At 39.1% G+C, this 19,024-nt stretch overlaps 1 protein-coding gene across 4 annotated transcripts in view; it reads right to left on the bottom strand.

Moving 5' to 3' along the window:
- Positions 1 to 2,707: 2,707 nt before the first annotated feature.
- The window catches only part of LOC123513482 (sodium leak channel non-selective protein-like), a 24,930-nt gene continuing 8,613 nt past the window's right edge, over positions 2,708 to 19,024 (bottom strand). For 3 of the 4 annotated variants that reach the window (XM_045270664.1, XM_045270665.1, XM_045270667.1), the window contains exons 15-32: positions 13,306 to 13,479; positions 12,904 to 13,083; positions 12,530 to 12,650; positions 12,079 to 12,210; positions 11,750 to 11,917; positions 11,144 to 11,352; positions 10,508 to 10,628; positions 8,834 to 8,967; positions 8,438 to 8,603; positions 7,967 to 8,161; positions 7,436 to 7,653; positions 7,093 to 7,316; positions 6,402 to 6,538; positions 6,038 to 6,174; positions 5,620 to 5,770; positions 4,915 to 5,001; positions 4,244 to 4,418; positions 2,708 to 4,122 (exon numbers count right to left, since the gene is read on the bottom strand). In XM_045270664.1, the coding sequence (XP_045126599.1) occupies positions 3,923 to 4,122; positions 4,244 to 4,418; positions 4,915 to 5,001; positions 5,620 to 5,770; positions 6,038 to 6,174; positions 6,402 to 6,538; positions 7,093 to 7,316; positions 7,436 to 7,653; positions 7,967 to 8,161; positions 8,438 to 8,603; positions 8,834 to 8,967; positions 10,508 to 10,628; positions 11,144 to 11,352; positions 11,750 to 11,917; positions 12,079 to 12,210; positions 12,530 to 12,650; positions 12,904 to 13,083; positions 13,306 to 13,479 (2,929 nt within the window). In that variant the 3' untranslated portion in view covers positions 2,708 to 3,922. The remainder of the gene's footprint in view (positions 4,123 to 4,243; positions 4,419 to 4,914; positions 5,002 to 5,619; positions 5,771 to 6,037; positions 6,175 to 6,401; positions 6,539 to 7,092; positions 7,317 to 7,435; positions 7,654 to 7,966; positions 8,162 to 8,437; positions 8,604 to 8,833; positions 8,968 to 10,507; positions 10,629 to 11,143; positions 11,353 to 11,749; positions 11,918 to 12,078; positions 12,211 to 12,529; positions 12,651 to 12,903; positions 13,084 to 13,305; positions 13,480 to 19,024) is intronic. The other variant, XM_045270668.1, reaches the window with a different exon arrangement.

Below are 19,024 nucleotides of genomic sequence, written 5' to 3'. Positions count from 1 at the left end.
TATATTGCATTTCTGTCCCTTGTTCATCAAGTGCGTTCAGCCTAACTGATCGTTTCTCTTCTATGTCTTTGATCATGTTCTCATACTCCCAGATTTCTTCAATATTGTTTTCATATTTTCTATATATGTTGCTCCAGAATTTCTTTACCTCCTCCCCGACCTTCTTCTGCTCCAGTTCTACCCCATCTTCTCCATAAATTTTTAGGGGATTTTTCTCCTTGATCTTTTCCCCTTTTAGGTTCTTAATGTACTCCCACATCTTTTTTCCTCCATCCTTGATTTCCTTAATTTCTTTGACTGTTTTCTCTATTTGTTTACAGATCTCCTTTTTTATTAGCACATGTACCCTTTCTTTTTGCTTTAGGTATAACTCCTTCCACCTTTCCCTCTCTTCTTCATTTGTTGCATTTCTCCTCATCCTATTTAATCTCCTCCTTTCTTTTATTTATTTCCTAATTACATCATTTATCCATACAGGCTCTGTGTTCTTGCTATTCTTTTCTCTTCTCCTATATTTTCCTTTTAGGACCTTCTCTGCTGTTTCTTTTATTAGTGACTCCAGTTTTTCAATGTTCTCCACTTCCTTATTTAGCGCTTGGCTTTTCATGCACACCCGAAATCTTTCTAAGGAATTTTTGTCTGTTTTATAATACTCCTTCACAGCCCACTCTTTACTCTCAAATTTTTTCTTCTCCCCTTTTATTATTAGCTCCACTTCAATTAGATTGTGGTCTGACATGTCAAAAATTTCCTTCTCCTCATCTATATGCATGCTCTTGAATTTCCTATAGACTTGATTTGTTGCCAATACATAATCAATAACACTCCTTTGTTCATTTCTGCTCCATGTGAACTCTTCTGTGCATTTGCAATCATCATTTAACATTATCAAGCTATATTTTTCCATCAATTCCAAAATTATTTCTCCATTTCTATTCACTTTCTGCTCCCCTTTGAAGCCCACATGTCCATTAAAGTCACCCATGACTAAGAGCAGGTGAGAGTTTCCATTTATTATCCTTTCCATTTGTAGCTTAATATTATTATTTCTCGCTGGATCGTTAACACTCAGGTAAACCACTATTAGTCTCATCTCCCATCCTCTCATTTTCCCTTTTGTGTGCAATATATCCGGACATTTTGTTGGTATCTTCTCTAGCTCTACTCCTGTATCCTTCCTATATAGCACCATTAGTCCTCCTCCCTTTCTATCTTGCTCCTCTCTCATATTATCTACTATCACACAGTTATCACTTAAGTTTATATCTCTTAGCTTCTTCTGGGTCTCTGTTAAGCAAACTATACTATCATCACTCACTAACTCTTCTACTTCTTTTGCTTTAGTTTGTGTTAGCCCTTGTATATTTATTACCTTAATTTTTACACTCTTTCCCCTTATTTCTTTGTCCCGTACACCTGTATTTTAGTCCCCATCAGTGCCTTCTACTCACACAATTTCCCCCCCCCCATGTATTTTCCACTGGCCTCCTTGTCTTTTTTTCTCTTGCAACTTTTCCTTTAGCATTGCATCTTGTTCTCTCTCTTTCTTAGTTTTGTCAGGGGCAATCCTGATTTTACTTGTCTTTCTCATGACAGTCTCTCAGCTGTCTACCCCTCTTCACCACCTCCCATTTATCATATATATCACGCAGACATACTTTTAGGGGCCTCTCACTCCCTCTCACTTTCATTCCCATTCTGTATACCTTCTCCACCTGTACTCCTTCCACCCCTAACTTCTCATGAAATACATGCTCACAAACTTCTCTGTCCTCCTTTTCTCTCTCCTTTGCCTCACTCTTCTCACTTTCCTTCAGGTTAAATACTATTATATTCTTTTTCCTCTTTTCTTTTTCAGTTTTTTCTTCTAGCTCTTCAATAACCTTTCCCGTCACTGTTTTCACCATTTCCTCTTCTCTTCTTTTCATCCTTTCCTCCATCAACCGTAGAGTTTCATTCATCTTTTCATGCATCTTTTTCCACTTATCTATCTCTTGCCTCAGGTCTCCCTGATCTTCTACCTCTCCTTTCTCACTCCATTTCTTTTCAATGACTTCTACCCTTTTGTTCATCTTAGTTTGGTGCTGCTTTAAATCTTTCATCTCCTTTTTTAGCTGTTCATTTTCTTCCATTACTTTTTCTGCCTGTCTCAGTGTCCTTTTTACTGCAGGTGTGCAAACAGCACAAAACCACAGCATCTTCTTATATTTCTTGAGCATTTCATATAGCTCGGCATCTACCTTTTAACATTTAATATGGTACTATACCTCACAATCGTCGCACTGCATGCCGTCCTCATTGCACCTAACCTTCCTGTTGCATCGGCCACATGCATCCTTTTCTGCACTCTTCATATCTTCACAACTCCCGCACAAACCTTCTCTGTTCAAAACTCCCTGATACTCGCAACCCTTACATTACACACACGTCTCCGCCTTCCTTGCCCATAAAGAGCCTCTGCCTCTGCCATATCAATGATAAATTCCCACTTCTGGAGACACCACCTCTGACTTTGTCTTCAACTGGGTATTCCCCTGGGTTGGTTGCTGTTTGTTTAGCCTAGTTAAATTTTCGCACAAGCGGGCCGCACCTCCTTACTTACCCTTGCCTTTGTCTTGTAAGTTAACACATCTCCCTTTTACCTGAATTTTCAATGGTAAGGGATGGCCTCCATTCACTACACAGATTTGATAAAAAGAAGTAACAATCTGGTGCGATGTTTAATAGTGTGGTAGTAGTACACCATTTGATGACCTACAGGCACTCTCAATATATACTGGAATTCAGGTAACTCATGACTCCCTAGTAAATCTAATTTTAACATTTCTCTCTTATCACCAGACATACCATACAAATTTAATGAATGATATATATATATATATATATATATATATATATATATATATATATATATATATATATATATATATATATATATATATATATATATATATATATATATATATATATATATATATATATATATATATATAGTATATCCAATATCCATCATCAAGATCTGTTATATCGAGGGTTTACTGTATCTGTAAAAGGTTATTAACACACTTTGATCTTTGAATACAGACTGCACCTAGCTTTGTGATGTGAAACAACTAATTGACTATTATGGATGGAATTCAGAGACACAACTTGACTGTATATGATTGACTGAATGCCTCCACCATTATGTGCAATAAAAGTAAATCTGCCTTACAGTTCCCATAATGACACCTCATGAGGAGGAAGACTGGCCAGCCATGCACTGCCTCACCCACATGCAGGAGGGCAAATTAACACCCTCCTCATTGGGAACAAACACCTAATTGAATAAGGCAAAATTTCTTATGGCTATTGAATCAAAACTTCCTCTTTGGTATATTTCATACATAAGTAACAGCCATTTGTACGTAGTATTCTTATGATTGGCACATTTCTGTTATAAAAATATATTCAGCAAGATTCTTAATCCCTGCACTTGCCTCCTTGACACCATTCAATAAACAGTTATGATCATAACTAGAATATCAATTTCACATTCACAACTACTTGATAATTCCATCTACAAACTTCCAACAAAAACTGCATGTAAATAATTATACACTTATAAATATTTCTATAAATATATCAATATATATCTTTTTGCTTTGTAATTATTACAACAATATATGTAATATATTATCTATTGGTCTTGTTGATATCCACTGCACGGGGAACAATCACAAACGTTGTACAATCATAAGCAAGAATCCTGTGGCCTTCACATAGCTCCTTACAGGTAACACTGCCATTCATTTTTGGTAGTTAAGCATAACATTTCAGCATCTCTTATCCACTCTTCCCTCTTCACATATGTAATTACTCACTCAGGCCGGCTGTGGGCAGACATGTCAGCTGTGGGACTACTGCTTCCCTCTAAAACACTCTAAACATCATCTTCCATCTCATCTGAAACATCTGAGCCAGAATTGTAGCCAACCTGTTCCCGCCACCAGTCTCGCACCTCCCCTGACCCTGAGGCTGAGCGGGGCAGCACAGCCTTGATGTCACTGCTCAGCTGGCCAGTAAGGCTTGCTGGTGCTCCCTCTCCTCCTTCACTCAAATGTGGCAAGTTTTTATTAGTTCCTGAAAGTAAAGAAATCACCACTATAACATCAACTTTTCACAATTAAAGTTTCTATCTGTACTGGCAGAGAAATTATGTCTGGGTATAAAAAGATCACAATGCATCCTCCTCATGATTCACCTGAGGGCCTGCTTTTCCTAGACTTGGAATCATGGCGGGTATGCTTCTCTCCTCTCTGAGATGAGTCTGAAGGTGTGGGAGCCAAGAACTTCCTGCCTCCCTCCTGGATGCTGCTTATAGATTCAGTGCAAGTCACAATCATTCCTTTCTTCCTCTCTCTGGGCTGCTCACCCTCCTGAGGAAACATGAATGTGTTACTCTGCATGTCTCCTGGTGGTTTAATGTATTCCAGTGCCTTTCGATGCACAAAAATTGGAAAGCAAAAAAACTGTGGAAAGTTCTCTTATTCTCTCATACTGAATTTATGTATCTAAAGGAAATTTTTTATATCATTCACGATCCTTAATGTCTACATGAGTTACTGTTCTTTTTTATCCTCTCCAGATTTAAAGATTAGCAGTCCCAATAATCCATGTAACTATACACCATACTGGCAGTCCCTCATGGTGTGACCCAGACAAAGCACAGGCACCCATACAGGCATCATTCACATTCTTAGAGAGAGAGAGAGAGAGAGAGAGAGAGAGAGAGAGAGAGAGAGAGAGAGAGAGAGAGAGAGAGAGAGAGAGAGAGAGAGAGAGAGAGAGAGAGAGAGAGAGAGAGAGAGAGAGAGAGAGAGAGAGAGAGAGAGAGAGAAATATTTAAGAGTACAAATATGAAACAGCACTTACTTTTGGTTCAGTGTCCTCCTTATCAGGAATTGGTACCTTCTTGTCCTCATCTACACCCAACTGAATATCGCTGATCTGCTCTTTTTTCTGTAAAATTTATACAATATTAATAGAGTCAGCAAAGATAAGTATTTCCTTTTAACTTATTTTTAACATATCAAACCAGATAAGTAACATAGACATAAGAACAAAAAACAGCACAGAGATAATGAGACAACAACAAGCAGCAAGTCAAAAAACAATGAGATTAATCTGAAATGTGTGGCTGTGAGTTTGACATTATAACAGAAGTAATGATGACCAATGGCAGATGCAGGGGAGGGGGAGCAGTGCTGAGGGGACTGAAGCCCGTCCCACAATATTTGTTTATTATGACCGTGGGCATATCTATGTACCGTGCAAGGTAATAGGTATACATGGAACAATAATGTAACACGGCTTTCTGCAAAGGCTGAATCAGATTTCTCAGGGGAAGCTTATAGCAGTCCCCCAAACCCCCTTGTTGATGAGGCTCGCCACCAATCTCAAGGTGTACGGGAATTCAGATTAGCCCCTCACAAATTTTTATCCTGGATCCATCAATGATGATGATAGGCACTGTTTAGTGATGCACTTTCCACCCATCTAGTGACCCTCATCTTTAGTGCTTGTTTTAACCATTCCAACACTTCCTTCATCCAGTAAAAACAGTTACTCTCAACTCACAGCACTTTTCTTCTTGAGGCAGTTGTCCAGCCAGTTACGTATGGTTTGCTTGGCCACCTCTTCCTCAATGATATATTCCAGCTCCTCTCGGCCAAGGAGCTCCTCCAACTGCAGGGACTTGCGAATGTCAACACTCCGATATGACAGCATGCTGGAATGGAAAACCAGTAAAACATTATGCAAAAAACTGCAAAGGGATGAACTTGACGACATGAACTGCAAGAAGCTTTTATGACAGTTCTAATACACATCAATATACCATAACTGGGTGATGAAATATTTATGTATCTAAAGAGTAAACGTATATCAAAGCATGGATGAAACAAACAAGCAAATCTACACTAATAATGGTGGACTACTCACAACCAGCAACTCCATATCAACTCATCTGCATCATTCACACACACAAACAACTCACTTGAGCACATCATGGAAGGTCACATCATCCCCATTATGCAAGCGCTCCAGTTCATAACACATGTGCTTGAAGAGGAGACGGTCCTTTTCAGGGTCCACTTCCAGCCTTCCTTTTAGAAGTCGCAAGATGAACTTGACCTGGTAAGTGACAATTCCTTGTCAAAAACATCATCCAAGATTTTTAATTTAAACTTTAATATTAAGATATGCATAGTGCATATCTGAATATAAAATTGCATATCTTATTATATGCATATCTTATTAAGATATGCATATATTGAATACATTTCTCTCTCTCTCTCCCTCTCTCTCATTTGACAATGCAAACCTATAGATAAGCCAAATAAAAACAGTTCACCTCTAACCTTTCTGACAGGAATGACCCCTCGCTGGTTGACATCAACAATGTTCCAAGTGTTTTGAAAATTGCGAATGTCAGCATATGATAACAAAGCATCCTCTTCATTGGAGTAGAACAAAGAGAAGTTCTCCATGATGATAGCTGAAAGATATGGTAATGCACAATCTGTCAAGGCCATAATACTTAAAATGTAAAACAATATATGGTGGTAACACCAAGCAGCACACTGGCAGTTCTAAGACTCTTGTATTCATCAGCCATGCTATACCAATTTCCCATGGAACTAGTTCCACATGCCCAAGGAATCAGTTCCTTGAACACTTGAATCATTGGATTCTGCCCATCACAACTGGATTGGTCAAAGGTAGGGGAACATCGGTAGCATGCAGCAGCATCTACTTCCATCCCTCATTGCTATGGGGCTTCTGGTGCCTGGTTTGAATTTGCACAAAAACTTAATTTTGGCCATGAATTCTGATTATTAAGTAAAGTGAATAATTATCAGTATTCAGATAAACAGAATTTTACTGTACTAGTATATAACTGCTACACTAATCTAGCTGCTGCACTTGTGCTGGTATCATGCTCCGGTAGAGAAAATACATCTAATCAAAGAGAAATGTATGTCATTCAGCCATAATTTGAAGAGTGTGCTCACACAAATAAGCAAAATAAATTCTGTGTACAAGACTCACCTACAAGTAGATTCAGGACAATGTATGTGATGATTACATAAAAGGAGCAAAAGAAAATAAGAGAGCCAGTAAAGTTGCCACAGTCAGTCTCCCAATAGTTAAGTCCCAGAGTACAGAAGGGAGGTGCTACCATACAGTCATGCATGATCTTGTTCCAGTCCTCCCCGGTCACAATGCGGAACAGGAGTGTGATGCCGTTGGTGGCTGTCTGGAAGTTTGCTTGCCTGCAAAAGAGACTGTTTTAGCATCTTGGCAATAAAACCATAATCACCCATGTCAGTATTACAACCACATTTGTATCAATTATTTCACATTTCTGTCATACAAACACTTGAAGACTCACCTCCCAATGCCCTCCCCATATTTGACAGTGCCAAAGAGAATGCAGCCAGCCAGGGCATATGAAAGGATGAGGAGGAACATGCCCATGATAATGAAGAAGCTCTTGTACACTGAGACACCTACTGTCAGCATGAGCATCTTGAGAGTGGCATGTTTCCCCGTGATGGTAAAGAACCTCAGGATGTTCACCATGAACCCAAACATATGGGACTCATCAGTCTGAAGTGTGCCAAGACAGGAGTAACTGAATCAACAGAATTTACAAATCCAAGAACTTCCTTTTTAAAAGTTTAAAGGAGTTTTTTGGACTTCCAGATTTCTTAACAATCAGTCCTATAATGTAAAACAGTAGAATTTTGAATTGTAGTTAATGTAATTTTAGGAAGGCAGAATTTATATCAGGAGGAGAGGGATGATGCTCCTTCAAGAAACTCTCAAGCCATTTACCAAAAATATCTTGCCCTATCACAAGATGAAGTGTTCATTCCCACATGCTGGCACAGCAGCCCAGCACCTCCCTCTCAACACTCACCTGCACAGTGTAGTTCAGGATGATCCACACCACCCCAAGCATGGTCACAAAGAGGTCATAACGGTTGCGGCGGCTCTGCCAGTAGCCCCTTGGAGTGAAGGCAATCAACTTCATCACCACCTCCACCACAAACACCAGGTTCAGAAGGGAGGACACCACAGCCAGGGTCTTAGTGCGCTCCTCTTCTTGTTTCCACTGCAGGGAAAGGAAGGTCAAGTCATACAAAACATGCTGTTAATACTTAACAGATTTTTTACTTATCATTCTAGAACAGAAAATGACAGGAATGAAAAGTAATCAATTGTTAATTAGTTTCATATCATACTTCTTAGTATAAAAAATGTTGCTGCTATTTAACCATTAGTAATTTGTTGAGTACCTAAATAAAGTTAACTCAAGCTTTTAATATCTCATGGCTGCAGATTATAGGACAGCACATATATAGCAAGCAATATCCTAGACTTTACTCACAGCAACAGAGAGGAGGCTGCTGTTTATGATGACTGAGATGGCCACAAAGCGCTTGAAGTAAATATTCTGTGTGATGTCATAGATGAAGGCACGGAAGGCCCTACCATCAGGACGTGGAGGAAGGTGAAGCGGCTGGGCAATTTTCAATCTCTTCTTCAGATCACACCTGACAAATATCACCAACATGAGATTTCACACAGTAAACAAAACATGTCACACTTCAGTTGACAAACAGACGAATGTAATAAAAATCTCCACTATGCCATCAGTGAGGAAGAAAAACCAGACAACCTGGCTGATCATCTCTGTGGCCTTTGGGGAACATTCCCAATGAGAGCACAAAGCATCTCAAGGTTACAGATGTCAGAGAACGTGTCTTTGCCGCCCACAACTCACCACCGCCGCTGGTCCACAGTGAGCAGTGCTGTTCCTTTGTTCTCAGAGTAGTTGGCAATGACCACACCCACAAACAGTGTGAGGCCGATCATGCACCCCAGAAAGACAAAGATGTGAATGTAAATGGTGGAAGCCTGTGGAAAAGAAACACCAGTAAGTTGTTCATTCGCTTCAACAAATTCAGTATTGCATGAATCATCAGCTACCTGCAGAGATGTAACAATATGAGCACTAAAATGTTTCCTTAGACATATTCCAGTTTGGCAGTTCTAGTTACCACAATTATCTGCTACCAATTAAACATCAAAACAGACTCTTTAAATACTATTAAGAGATACAAAGAACAATTCAACAGTATTAACTTTCAGGCTGGGAACATTAACAGATAAAATTCACTGTTATCTCAATTACTTACAAAAAAGTGGTCAAAAGTGTCACATCAAACCAAGTACAAGGCCTTAACAAGTTACAAGTTCACACTCCTTGGATGAGCAAGTAACCCTTGAACAAAATCTTCACAGCCTAAAAAGTAACAGACTCACAAAGTGAACTGTAGTGGCACTCTGAACACTAGACAACACCATACAGATCTATTCTAGAACTACATAGTGACTACACTTACACAAACAGTTTTAAGGCACCTCAAAAACCTTTCAATCCCAGGCTTATAACAGTAACATGGAGCATGATGTTCTATAGATGTATAGACAAAATATTCCATCAAGCACAGCACCTCCAAAACAAGACAAAAGCTACCACACCTGCAAGCCAACAGAGCTGATAACTTTCATGCTCTAAGCTATGGTACACATACAAGTTTCAATAAAACTACAGTATATACCAGTACTTACATATATAAATTTTATATTTCATCATTCTGTTAGTTCATATCTGGCAGTACCATTAGTACTCTCAAGTGAAACTGGTATGTGTACATGGTTCTTGAATTTACTATTCCATTATCTTGAAAATCTATGAATAAACACATAAGCCAGTAGTACATGACAACTTTTCATTTACACACCTAATGTACACTGTAATGTTCTCTTTCTTCCAGATTCTATGGGAAATTTTTTTTTTTCAAATTTTCCACATTGAAAGCTTTCTTAATGAATATCACAAAAACTATTAAACAACTCAAAACACCTCTATAGTATATAAAACAGTGACAATCTTCCAAAAATATTGCAAAACCGAAATGAATTTTTAGATACAGAGTTAATCTAAAACAAATTCGCCAGATACCACTAAAGTATTTCACACAGCAGCAGCAACAGCAGCAGAAACAGCAGCATATATTCTATCCTTTACTAGTAATAACCTTTATCGCACACTACCTTTAGTCCAAAAATTTTGAAAATAAATAAATCTCATGAAGATGAAGACCACATACATTTTATAAACCCATGGTACAGATATGGTTAATTCTATGATAATACATGTCTATCTGTATGATAACCAAGACATCTGCCAAGACTGGTCTACAGGATCTGCTGAGTGATCACTACCCTGTCACATTTCAGTACCATCTAGTCTGGCAAATGGTCCAGGGCAAGGCACATTAATGGTGACAGTCAAACACTCATCATGCGGACAATTAGGGACGACACAGACAAGGCAGTGCTGCACAACAACACCAACACCACACCATTCACAAGAACTGGAACAACTTACGATGCCAAGACGAATTTTTAACACATCACGAATATCTAGCCAGCCCTTGAAAGAAAGCACTTCAAAGAGGGCCAGCATGGCATTCCCTATGTTGTCAAAGTTGAAGCGCCGAGGGTTGGCCCTGTGTTTTGGGTATGAGACTGTTAGCAGGGGAAGTGTGATCTGTTTGTTCTATCCCATAATGGAGCCAAAACACTCACATCAGTCAGTATGGATTTGTGGGTATTCATGCATATCAACTTGACCTAACTGAACCTCCTCTCATTCTTGGTAAACTTCTCTTGTGTAATACAGTGCCTAAAACTTAAAACTCCCAGTCAACTTGTTCACCTTCATTCAAAGTACTGGAAGTGTTACATATGTGAAGAAATAAATATCATGTCACTATACTGGATGTGACACACTGTGGTTGTAAGTCATTATATAGTAAAACTAAAACTGATAAATTTGCAAAAGCATCCTTCAATCTTCAACTCCATACCAACAAATAGACTTTATTAAGTGTATTAAGTCAAAGCAGTCCTCAAATTCATGACAAGAGCTATTATATGTACAACAAGGAAGTCTCTGTATTTTCCCCACACAAATGTTGCACCACAGCCACACCACAACAACAACAACAGGACTGTAGCTCACCAGACACGAGGCACCAACATGGCCGGGTACTTCTCATTTTCCAGAGGCTCCAACTTCATCTTGGTAACAAAAATCTTGCGGACAAAAACTCCCACACAGTCCTTGCGCTCTGTTATTGTCTCATCATTGCATCGCGCCAGTCTGCCTCCATACATCTGGACACCGTAACTTGCAAACACAAACAGCAAGACTATGAGCAGTACCGATACCTGGAAACAACATCAAAATGCAAGTGAAACTGGGAATAGGTACTGGATTATACAAGTACCAATGAGCCACACACTTTACCTAAAACATAATTGAAATTCCTAAAACATTAGGAGTGTATGATATGTATTTAATTCAAGCTTCATTATGGAACTCTTGTAATGGCAAACTGTGTTCAGAAATAAAAGAAAACTAATGCAGATATAATATAAAGTAACAATTTTCAGTCATAAAAGAACGAGAAAGAACAACAGGACCAGAGACTTGTTTCTTTATATTCTTGTTCCAACAAGACAACTTCTCAGTGAACCCATTCTGATCACAATGTCAGTAAGAACTGTCTGGTACACAAGTATGTACCCTTCACATGATTTTGTCTTTATGTATTAAAGTTCTTACCAGCAAGATTTCCTTGAAACCTTTGCAGAGTTCTGACACAACTCTGCGCATGTGTGGCACCAGATTAAAGATGCGCAGTGGCCGCAGGCAGCGCAGGATGAGCAACAGCTGTGTCCCAGACTGTGGAGGCACCAGGTCAGGCATCCAACACGCAAACACCAAGGAAACCTGGAAGTAGTTGAGGACATGTTACAAGAATGCTCACAAATATGCTACAAAAACAACCACTTTTACAGAACCAATTGTACAACTGAAATATGACTGGACAAAAGGGAGTCCATCTAATGCAAAAATCTTGATGATGCACATAACTGCATTAACAGCATTACAGTGTATATGAAGAGATCCAGGACGCCAGCCATGTCTCTGATGAGGGCCTTGGGTGTGAAGAGCAGACCATCAGCCAGGATCTTGAGGCCCAGCTCAAGACTCATGGAAACCACAAAGGCATACTCTGCAATCTGGTAACCAACAGTCAGCTTATATAGAGTCATTCAGTGCAAGTAACCACCTAAAATAATACATAGTTCCTTTAAAAACAACCTAAATATAAACCCTTACTGCTCTTTGAGCCATTGAAATATACTGAGGTCAGCTACAATAATATGGCTCAACATTAATGTATTAAACTTTCTCCTGAACAATGCATAACATGAAAAGTTTCAAAACACTGTGTTCAATAGGTACAAAAACTAACAGGCGACACATATACAAAAACTAACACTGTGCTGTACCAAAATGACAATGTTCAAAGTAAGCTGCCATGGTGGCACGGCTAACCTGAAGCATGGGTTCCTGTGTTACCCGGTACTTGGCATTCTCCATCATGAGGGAGATGCAGGACAGCGTGGTCACCAGGATCATAAGCCAGTCCAAGTATGTCACCAAGCCCAACAGATTGCTGCAAGATAAGTCCTCAATCAGGTCCTGCCTCTCATTACATACATTAACCAATAGCCTGACATTGACCTTCATTGCAATTATCCTTGCACTTCAGAATTATACAGTTATGGATGTCAATAATATACTCTACAATCAATATGAAAACTCCTTAGATAGGTTTTTCTTTTATGGCTATCAAAATACAAACTTTTCAACATTATCCAATGGCACCAATACCAAATCTATGAAAAAGAACAACTTCCAACACTCACTGCAGCCGCTTGTATTTGATTTTTCTCTCCTTTCCTGTTATTGGGTCTTTGTGGCTTGTGTCATAGCGAGAGTGTACAATGACCTGACACAACTTTCTAAAGCGACTCTCACGTCCCACAGCAAACAGTGGCGTGTCAAAGTATGGATGGTTCTCTCTCAGGTCCTCCTCCCTCTGGTTCCTGAAAAATTCACATTGACACAAGTAATTAAAGGGACACAGCCAAGCAGTCTTTGATTGATGCATATATCTATTCATATTTCTTCAAATAAGCCAAGTGCATTTATCCCTACCTTACCTATATCACTGATTTCTCTGTCTTCCTTATCTTGGTAGCCCTCAAGTTATCAGAGCACACCATGCAGTGAGTGAAACAAAGCCAGCAAACATCTTGACAACTTACCTTCTCATCTCTGCCTGTTGTCTCTTTGCTTGCAGCATCTTGATGTCCAGATCCTGAACCTTGCGACTTGCTGAGGTCCTGTTCATGGTTCCAATGTCACCATTCTCCTTGAGGTGGTCATAATTCTGCTGCTTGAGCTTCACTGAGCCACTACGCATACTGCGGCGAACGGACCTTAGAGGTAGGAACAAAGGACCTGTGCTCCTGCTAATGCTTTTCACTGATACTCTTACTATACTTACTACTAATGATCTAATTTATGCTCTTATCTATTCTGTACTCAGTAGCTAAGTGTGCACACACACACACACACACACACACACACACACACACACACACACACACACACACACACACACGTCCCTTGGAGAAAAGCGATCATGATGTCCTAAGCTTTAAGCTGGATACGGAATTAAGCACGAATAAGATTGTGGAACGCAGGGAGGAAAATTTAAATTATACTAGGGCAAATTATAACCATATAAGGGAGTTCTTTAATGAAATTGACTGGTCCGTGGTATACCAGGAAAGGGATATGCAATTGAAATACGATAAATTTATGGATTTGTATAACTCTGCTGTGAAAAAGTTTGTGCCATATCACAGAAAGAAGACTTTAAATAATAAACAGTGGTTTAATAGAAATTGTGAAGAAGCAAAAAAGAACAAAGAAAAGGCATGGAAGAAACTTAAGAAAAACAGTGATGTATTATCAAGAGAAGTCTACAAAACAGCAAGGAATAGATATGTTGAAGTAAGGAGAACAGCACAGAAGGAATATGAACAGAGGGTGGTGGAAAACTGTGATAGTGACCCAAAATGTTTTACAAATTCATAAATGGAAAACTAAATAAAGGGAGGCAATAGAAAAGGTAAAAACGGGAAGAAGTATATGAAGATGCTGGAGATATAGCTGAAATTTTGAACGACAACTTTTGCAAAGTGTTTACAAAGGAGGAGCATTTTATGGGAGGAAGGCCTACGGAAATAAAGCAAATGCAGGACATCATGGTTACTAAGGAAGATGTAAGGAAAATTATAAGCAATCTGGATATTAATAAATCAATGGGGCCTGATGGCATATCTGGGAGGTTGCTAAATGAATGTAAGGATCAATTGTTGAACCCCGTATTTGATATTGTGGAAACCTCCATACGAACAGGATTAGTCCCGAAAGAGTGGAAAAGAGCTGACATTGTGCCTATATATAAGAATGGTAGTAGAATGGAACCGCTAAATTATAGACCAGTATCGTTGACTAGTATATTGTGCAAGGTATGTGAAGAAGTAATTAAAGCTAAGTGGAGTGAGTATCTAGAAAGTGAAAACATTCTGAGTGAAAGGCAGTTTGGTTTCAGAAAAGGAAGATCGTGTATCCAATTTATTATGTTTTTATTCAAGAGTGACTGACATACTACAACATAGAGAGGGATGGGTGGATGCTATCTACCTGGACTTGAGAAAGGCCTTTGATAAAGTACCACACAATAGACTGATGTGGAAACTAAAGATGATTGGAGGAGTAAATGATAAACTAGCAAAATGGATGGAAAATTACTTAATGGGAAGAGAAATGAGAACAGTGGTGAGAGGAAGGAAGTCCGAGTGGAAGAAGGTAACCAGTGGAGTTCCACAAGGGTCAGTGCTGGGTCCCATCATGTTTTTGATTTATGTTAATGATATGCCAGTAGGAATTGACAGTTACATGAACATGTTTGCGGACGATACTAAAATTATGAGGAGAGTAAAGAATGTGGAAGATTGTAACAAGTTACAGGAAGATCTTGATAAAATATATGAGTGGAGTAAGGAGTGGCAGATGGAATTTAATATAGACAAGACCCATGTTATGAAAATGGGAAGAAGTAGATACAGACCAAACAGGGATTACAGGCTGGGTGATGAGAAAATTAAAGAGACCAATGAGGAGAAAGACTTAGGAGTAACCATGCAAAACACCTTGTCACCGGAGAAACACATTAACAAGATTTTTTGGAAAACATACAACATGCTTCAAAATATTGGCCTTGCATTCCACTACCTAGATGAAGGAATGATGAAGAAGATATTATGTACCTTAATAAGACCCCAGTTAGAATATGCAGCTTGTGTCTGGTCACCGCATATGAAGAAAAATGTGAAGAAGGTGGAAAGGGTACAGAGGCTGGCAACAAGGATGGTACCAGGACTCAGGAGTTAGACTATGAGGAAAGACTGAGGAAGCTGGGGCTGACCACATTAGAAGAGAGAAGAACAGGAGACATGATAACTATGTATAAATTGGTGAACAAGATTGACATACTGGACAGAGAGTTGATAAAGGTGACCACAAGTAATCATCTCCGAGGACATGGAAAAAAGCTAATAAAGGACATCTGTCTAAATGACGTGAGAAAATACAGTTTCCCGCCTCGTAGCATTGATAAGTGGAATAAACTGAGCAGTGATGTTGTTGACGCAGTGTGTGTCAATCAGATGAAAGAGAGATATGACAGGAATGGACAAGGAGACAGGTCACAGAGAGCTTAGCTTGGGCCCTGTAATACACAAATAGGTAAATACAAATAGGTAAATACACACACACACACACACACACACACACACACACACACACACACACACACACACACACACACACACACACACACACACACACACACACACAGGATGGATTTTAAGAGAATGCAGGGAGCAACTGGCAGAAAAAGTTTGTGAAGTAATTGATGCCTCATTAAGGGAAGGTGTAGTGCCCCAAGACTGGAAAAGAGCTAACATTGTCCCAATCTATAAATCAGGTAACAAGAGAGACCCATTGAACTATAGACCGGTGTCACTTACAAGTGTGGTAGCTAAGATGTGTGAGAGGGTGGTGAAGAATAGATGGACAGACTTCTTGGAGAAAAATGACATACTTTGTGAGTGTTAATTTGGAGAAAAGGGCGTTCATGCAGACAAACCTGATATGTTACTATTCGAGGGTGATAGATGTAATACAGGAAAGAGATGGTTGGGCTGATGGAATATATCTGGATTTAAAAAAGGCCTTTGATAAGGTACCACAGGAGACTGATCTGGAAACTTGAAATGGTAGGAGGAGTGCATGGCAGTTTACTAAAATGGATGGAAGACTTTTGGTAGGAAGAGAAATGAGAACAATAATTAAGGACAGACCATCAGAATGGGGATTGGTGGAGAGTGGAGTTCCACAGGGATCAGTGTTGGCACCAGTAATGTTCGCGGTCTACATAAATGACATGGTGGATGGGGTGTCCAGTTATGTGAGATTTGCAGACGATGCAAAATTGTTAAGAAAAGTGAGATGTGACAAAGATTGCGAACTACTCCAGGAAGACTTGGACAGAATATGGAAATGGAGCTGTACATGGCAAATGGAGTTCAACAGACAAAATGCAAGAAAATAGAGTTTGGCAAGAGTGAAAGAAGAATCAGGAGTATGTACAAGATAGGAAATGAAGACATAAAAACCAGTCATGAAGAAAAAGACCTTGGGGTGACAATTACCAATGACCTATGAGAGAGACATATAAACAAAATAATTGGAGAAGTATTGAACTTATTGAGGAACATAAGAGTGGCGTTCGTATATTTAGATGAAGAAATGATGAAGAAAATAATTACTGCAATGATAAGAGAGGCTTGAATATGCAACAATACAGTGGGCTGAACTTAAAGAAACACATAAGGAAACTAGAGAAAGTACAGAGGGCTGCAACAAAAATGGTGCCTGACTTAAGAGATTTGACTTATGAAGACAGACTGAAAAGAATGCAACTTTGATGGAAAACAGAAGAGAAAGGGAGACCTGATAGCAATATACAGAGTGATGATTGGCATGGAAAAAATGGATAGGGAAGATCTGTGTATGTGGAATGAAAGAATGTCGAGAGGGCATGGGAAAAAACTAAAATGGCCACTTATAGGAGAGATGTGAAAAAATAGCTTCCTCATAGAAGGGTGGAAGCATGGAATAGTTTAGACGTGGAAGTGGTCAAGAAGGAATATTCATGATTTTAAGAAAAAGCTGGACATTAATAGATATGGAGACGGGACAACACGAGCATAGCTCTTTTCCCGTATGTTACAATTAGGTAAATACAATTAGGTAAATACACACACAAACACACACACACACACACTTGAAATGGTAGGAGGAGTGCATGGCAGTTTACTAAAATGGATGGAAGACTTTTTGGTAGGAAGAGAAATGAGAACAATAATTAAGGACAGACCATCAGAATGGGGATTGGTGGAGAGTGGAGTTCCACAGGGATCAGTGTTGGCACCAGTAATGTTCGCGGTCTACATAAATGACATGGTGGATGGGGTGTCCAGTTATGTGAGCCTATTTGCAGACGATGCAAAATTGTTAAGAAAAGTGAGATGTGACAAAGATTGCGAACTACTAGGAAGACTTGGACAGAATATGGAAATGGAGCTGTACATGGAAATGGAGTTCAACACGACAAAATGCAAGAAAATAGAGTTTGGCAAGAGTGAAAGAAGAATCAGGAGTATGTACAAGATAGGAAATGAAGACATAAAACCAGTCATGAAGAAAAAGACCTTGGGGTGACAATTACCAATGAGATGAGAGAGACATATAAACAAAATAATTGGAGAAGTATTGAACTTATTGAGGAACATAAGAGTGGCGTTAGATATTTAGATGAAGAAATGATGAAGAAAATAATTACTGCAATGATAAGACCGAGGCTTGAATATGCAACAATACAGTGGGCTGAACTTAAAAGAAACACATAAGGAAACTAGAGAAAGTACAGAGGGCTGCAACAAAAATGGTGCCTGACTTAAGAGATTTGACTTATGAAGACAGACTGAAAAGAATGCAACTTCCAACCCTGGAAAACAGAAGAGAAAGGGAGACCTGATAGCAATATACAGAGTGATGATTGGCATGGAAAAAATGGATAGGGAAGATCTGTATATGTGGAATGGAAGAATGTCGAGAGGGCATGGGAAAAACTAAAAATGGATTATAGGAGAGATGTGAAAAATATAGCTTTCATAGAAGGGTGGAAGCATGGAATAGTTTAGACATGGAAGTGGTCAGCAAGGAATATTCATGATTTTAAGAAAAAGCTGGACATTAATAGATATGGAGCGGGACAACACGAGCATAGCTCTTTTCCCGTATATTACAATTAGGTAAATACAATTAGGTAAATACACACACACATACAGAATGTAGAAGGAAATGTGTACATGGATGACATTAAGATACCTAAAAAGGAGTTAAATAAAATGTTGGAGGAACTTAAAGAAGATAAAGCGATGGGACCAGATGAAGTTTCAGGCAAATTATTGAAGGAATGTAGAGAAGAATTGATAGATCCATTATATGATATTGTAAGGTGCTCATTAGAAACCGGGGAAGTACCGGTAGAGTGGAAAAGAGCTGAAGTGGTGCCCATTTATAAGGGAGGCAGTAAGAAGAGCCTCTTAACTATAGACCTGTGTCTTTAACAAGTGTGGTCGGTAAGATTTGTGAGAGGGTGATAAAGAAATATTGGATACGGTTCCTGGAGGATCATAAGTTATTATCGGATCATCAATTTGGCTTTAGGAAAGGGAGGTCATGTGTAACAAATCTACTGAGCTTTTATTCAAGAGTGGTTGACAAAATACAAGAGAGAGAGGATGGATAGACTGTGTATATTTGGATTTAAAAAAGCTTTTG

This window comes from Portunus trituberculatus, chromosome 36, assembly GCF_017591435.1.
Source record: "Portunus trituberculatus isolate SZX2019 chromosome 36, ASM1759143v1, whole genome shotgun sequence".
Taxonomy (NCBI): domain Eukaryota; kingdom Metazoa; phylum Arthropoda; class Malacostraca; order Decapoda; family Portunidae; genus Portunus; species Portunus trituberculatus.
Note: the sequence above shows the minus strand (reverse complement) of the source record. Positions and strands in the feature narration are given on the sequence as shown.